Source organism: Gavialis gangeticus, unplaced genomic scaffold (assembly GCF_001723915.1).
Source record: "Gavialis gangeticus isolate Ggan-Ray unplaced genomic scaffold, GavGan_comp1, whole genome shotgun sequence".
In the NCBI taxonomy this organism is placed as follows: domain Eukaryota; kingdom Metazoa; phylum Chordata; order Crocodylia; family Gavialidae; genus Gavialis; species Gavialis gangeticus.
Window position 1 is genome coordinate 10,335,740 of NW_017729005.1, and position 5,611 is coordinate 10,341,350.

Here is a 5,611-nt window from a genome sequence, read left to right on the forward strand (position 1 = left end):
ACAGACAGTGATCCAAACAGCGAGGTCTGAAAAGCAGTGCTGCTGCATGCCTTTGCATCTCTTTTGAAGCAACCTGCATGCTGGACATATGCACAGTGCTGAAGTGTGCAAAATTTGAATCCCTTCAGATTTCAGAGCACTCCAAATCCATGACTGTCTATGGCCAGAGAAACTAAAGGCCAAATGCACAAACGTATTCAAGCACCTAAGTCCTATTGATTTCACTGGGCGTTTGGCACTGAAATGGGTGTCCAGCTGCTAAACACATTTGTACACCTGAACCCAAATTGTCCAAGATATGTGGGAGATCTTGCCTGATGAGAGAATCAAACCCAAGACTTAAGATCTCAGTTAGCATCCTAACCACTGCATCATCTTCCTCTTTAACAGTGGCTGGTAACTTTAATTCCATAATATTTTCTTACCAATTCAAGACATAAGCGATGACCATAAGCAGCAGAATAATGAACTGCATTATATCCTTGTTTGTCTCGAATCCCTGGATTTGCATCATTTCTTAATAAGTATTCCAGGCACCTATGAAAAGTGGCAAATTAAATATTCATAATATTAAAATTCTACTTTTCCAGTAACTGGTACACCAATCCTTGCCTTGAAAATAAAACAAGAATCCAATTTTATTATATGAAACATAGAATCTACAAAATTACCACACTACATTTAATCAGACTAGTGATCTACTTGGCTCAGCAATCTGTATGGCAATGGCCATACTAGAAAATATGAGGATGATGTCTGTTTGGGTGGTTTTACATGCATGTAATATATCTTGGGAGAAAGATCCCTTTTAACTTGATGTGTAAATGTGCCCTCCAAGTAAATTTTGATTTTAGCTAATATAAAACTGGATATTCTTGTCCACAAGTGACTAATCTTTTCTGTAACCTACTATGTTGTTTCCCTTCATACTTTGTGACTATAATGCTAAGAGTCAAATAATCTCTTTACACATTTAAATATAATATAATAATAAATATTATTATATGTTTCTGATTTAGAAATATGAGAGAAGTGCAAATAAGAAAGGCTGATTTAGCTCCTTAACCCTAATTCCTTCAACCTTTCCTCATGAGCCATGTTTCCGAGGCATCTAATATTTGTTTTTTGCTCTGCACCAGACTCTTTCCAAACTGTCAACATCCTTTGTACACTCCAGAGGAGGCCTCACCAGTGCTGAAGAGAGCAGAAGAATTGCTTCTCTTGAATTGCAAGTGATACTCTGGTAGATATAACCCAGTATGCCACTGGGGTTTTTTTGTAACAAGAGCACACTGTTGGCTCATATTCAACTTAGACTACTGTAACTCCCAGGTCTTTCCCTGCAGTCTAGCCACTCATCTTCCATTCTGTATTTGTGTATGCAAGTATTCTATCACAAGTACAAGACTTTGTATTTACCTTGTTGAATCTCATTTGATAGATTACAGAAAATTTCTCCAGTCTATCTAGGAGATTCAGGATCCTAGCCCTACCCTCTGGAGTATCTGCAACTTCACCCAACTTGATGTCATCAGCGAATTTGCTAAGCATGCGGTCAATCCCATTGTCCAAATTATTAATGAAGATATTACATAATACTTGACCCAGAACAGGCCCCTGGGAAATATCAGTTAATACCTCCTCCCAGCCAGACATTGAGCCATTGATGAGTACTTGCTGAGCATGATGATCCAACCAGTTATGTATCCACCTTACAGTGCTAGTCTGCATTTATCTACTACAGGGGTTGTCAATCAGGGGTATGCTTACCCCTAGGGGTACCTGGAAAGGTAATAGGGGGTACGAGAGGGTGGGCAGGGCAGCAGTGCCCCTCTGCAGATGGATGTGGGGCAGGGAGGCTTGCAAATGGCAGCTGCTGCTGCCACCCACCACTCCACACTGCTGCCTCACAGGAGCAGGGCTGGGGTGGGGGGGGTGAGGGTGGCTCCATGGGCTGCTGACAGATGGGAGGCACATGGTTGGCTGGGTGCGAGGCCCGTCAGCAGTCCACAGAGCCACATGTCCAACTGGCCATGGGAAAGCAGGGCACAGCAGCAGCAGGGTGGGGTGGCAGCAGTATGTGACCCCCCCTGCATGTGAGCACCCCCCCATCCACCACCATCAGAAGGGGTACACTTGTTAAAAAAGGTTGAAAACTCCTGATCTAGTCAATATTTCCCTCACTTATTTATCAGAATTTTGTGGGAGATGTTTAAATAGGGTGGAAATATCCTTTTCAACATGCATTACCATAACTGAATTTCACCAACCCTATCACATAGGTTTATTAATTCTCTATCATTCCTTACATTTGACTAACCTCAGTAATTTTGTGGTATTCATAAATTTTGCAACATCATTAAGCATATGTCATTAATACATATGTTAAATATGATAGGTTTATAGCAATCCATCTGGATTGATACATTTTGCACATCAACATATCTAGCAAAATACAGTTAAAGCAAAACTGATCTTTGTTCCTGTCTCATTTATCATGGATCTTTATCTTGCATCCCATGATTACATCAGCTTCCTTGATAGCCCATTTATAGGAGACTTAATCAAAGAATTTTTGAAAGTTCAAATAAGTATGTCTGATTTCTCATTTATAAATCAAGCAGTTGATTGTCAAATAATTTTAAGGTCAGAGAAGCACAGATTTCCTTTACAAACAGAATTGTGCTTACTTGTCTCTATTTTTTCCAACCAATTCATCTGGTTCAGAAATAAGGCTTACTTATCAAATACCCAGTATTAAAAGCATTTGATAAAGATGCAAAAAGAATGTCTCCAGAAATAAATGGGGAAAAGATCTTTAGGATACATGCTATTGTCTCAAAGTAATCTCAGGAAGCAGCTACACACATTTTTATCACAAAGGATATAAGAAGTTTAGAGAAATACTCCAGAAACTCTTTATTGCCAATGTGTCTGACATTGCCTTCTGTGTTCTGGTATTCATTTAGCTTGTTTTTAATATTATTCTCCTAACTGGGCATAACTCATTCCTCAGCTGTTCTTAATCATCCTGCAACATCAACATAAAAAGTTGTCCCTCAAACCACACTGCTGTGCTATGCCTTTCAGAGAGTCAATCAGAGCAGTAATATATGGAGCATTTTGGAGACCATTTTTTGAGTTATTTCCAAAGTCCCTTATATGCTGCTGTCATAAGTGGCTGTAAAATGCTAGCATTTGGTGAGGGACTCAATTCATAATCTGGCTTTTGTAAGATGGCAAAACAGTGTCACCTGAAGAAACACTGTGGTGCTGAGACACTGGAACAATTGTGAAACTCAAAATCTAGCTAGGAATTAAATTAAGGTATTAATTAAAGAAAAATTCATCCCAACTAATGCTGGCAACTAGTAAAACCCTACACAGAAGATAGACAATAAAAATGATAAGCTTTGAGGGGTAATCAAACTGCCAATATTACTGACATCATTATTCTTTAAAACTCCTTACAAATTATATATAGCTGGTCTCTATACCAGTGGTTCTCAACCTTTTTAGAGTCAGGGCACCCCGCCACACCTTTTTTGGAGTTTGGCAGCACCTAGGGTGACCACCTTTTCAAAATGCAAAGGCAGAACACATGGCCTTCTCCACACCCCCAGCAGCACGGGCACAGCAGAATCCTGTAGCCCATGGAGGGTGGGGGAGGAAGCAGGCTGCCCGCTGCAGGCTCAGCACTGTCCGCCCTGCTGCCCTCCCCCCGGGGGCCTCCGTGGCCCAGCAGGCAGGACCCAGTGCAGGAGGGCAGAGAGGCTTGGTGCTGCCACCACTGGGAGCTCCATGTTGGCTGCGCTGCCATGGTGAGGTGCTCCCTGCCTGCCCACCAGCAGTGGGAGGTACAACTCCACGATCCCACATGAGAAACATCCGATAGAGGTAAGGACTTTCCAACAACTGCCATCAGAATTTAAATATGGGAATTTTTACTAGAAAGGCCTCTAGCAATTGTACCTATCAGGTAGTGTCAAAAGTCAGGGCACCAGCTATATTTACTCAAGCTTTGTGCAGAGTATAGGTTAGAAATTTTCTTTACACTGCGTGCATCTACACATGCGCTTTACTAGCTCTGCAGTAATGTGTCACAGTCAACATGTGTGCTGGTATCAGGGCACAGTAAATCAACTCCACCATAGGACAGCACAGTCCTGGACAGCCTTATCGTACAGCAGAGTAGAGTAGTTATGTGCTCTGTGACACACGTGTAGACTGTGACAGGGCCTGGCTGGGGCACGAGGGTGCTACAGTTTGGGGGCCGCTTGCCTCCTAGCCCTACACTGTAGCACCCTTGTTACCTAGCCAGCTCAACACCACCATCCGGCAGAGTTGCTCTGCCTTGGGTCAAATTGCTGTGGTCCCAGGCACACATGTAAACACTGTGCCTGGGAGTAGTTTTCTCTGGCACAGCCTGTACTGGAGTTTATCATTTTGGCTTAATTGTATGTACAGATACACCCAGCAAAAACCCAATTAAAATAATGCCATTAAAAATCAAAGAGAAAAATTACAATACACCTCAGTGTAACTATTACATTTAAAAAAGAAACTTGCTTTAAACAGAAGTATTTCTTATAAACTAACAACATTCCAGTCAAATTTCATTTAGTCATGCTCAAAAAAATCTAAATATATTACATTTAGCCAATATGATTTCAGAATGTAAGGCAACAAAATATAGCAGCTGGGAGACCCTTAACTATTCAGCCTTTTGTACAAGACAGAATACTTACTTTCCATCTGTGTCTGATGCAGCTGCATAGTGCAGTGGAGTACAACCCCTCTCGTCAAGGTCATTCACGCTAGCTCCAGATCCCACAAGGGCAAAGAGGCACTGGTAATTACAATTGGCAGCAGCATAATGGAGTGGAGTTCTGCAGTATACATTTAAACACAAAGAGATAAGCAGTAAGTAATAGCAAAAACAGGTTAATGATGTAGCAAATTAAAAATAAAATAAAAATTATTTACAATCTATTTTATTTTCATGTTATTTTATCTCATTATATTATACATAAATAATTAAAACTATTGCCAGTGAAGCATTTAAAAATGCAGTAGCAATTCAGGAGATATGTCTGTCAGCCAATACGTGCACAGTTGTGTGTAAAGGGGAAGTGTACACATGAGGAGATGAAGTTTGTTATAATGACTCCTGTTAATTTATCTATTTGCACAATAGATAACAATTATACTGAATGGCTTAACAATTTAATGTTAAACCATTCACTAAAAATTAGTTCAATCATCAGTGGTGCAAAATCACTAAATGAAGGTTAAACAAATTTGACAGTTGATTTAGGAGGAAATTTAAACCACCCTGAAGAGATCCAAAGTAGATGCCCCTTGTAGTAGTATTTGAAAGTGCACCAGAATTTAGGGAGCAGAACTGAGGTCTAAATGGAAAGCTTTAAAGAGCAATTGCTCATTTCCTCCTGTTCTAGTATACCAAAAATAGCTCAATAATTTCTCATTCAAGTTAAAAAATTGTGATTTTGGTTTTTAAGCTTGAAGTTTTCTTTTCACATGAAAACTATTTGGAGAAACAGCTTGAGAGAAACCCCTTCCAACATAAAACATATAAACAATTCCCAAA

The 5,611-nt window shown here is 40.2% G+C and overlaps 1 protein-coding gene across 3 annotated transcripts in view; it reads right to left on the minus strand.

Moving 5' to 3' along the window:
* Positions 1 to 5,611, minus strand: part of ANKRD28 (ankyrin repeat domain 28) — a 224,984-nt gene that overhangs the window by 48,340 nt on the left and 171,033 nt on the right. For all 3 annotated transcript variants that reach the window (XM_019508654.1, XM_019508653.1, XM_019508652.1), the window contains exons 14-15: positions 4,749 to 4,889; positions 426 to 537 (exon numbers count right to left, since the gene is read on the minus strand). In XM_019508654.1, the coding sequence (XP_019364199.1) occupies positions 426 to 537; positions 4,749 to 4,889 (253 nt within the window). The remainder of the gene's footprint in view (positions 1 to 425; positions 538 to 4,748; positions 4,890 to 5,611) is intronic.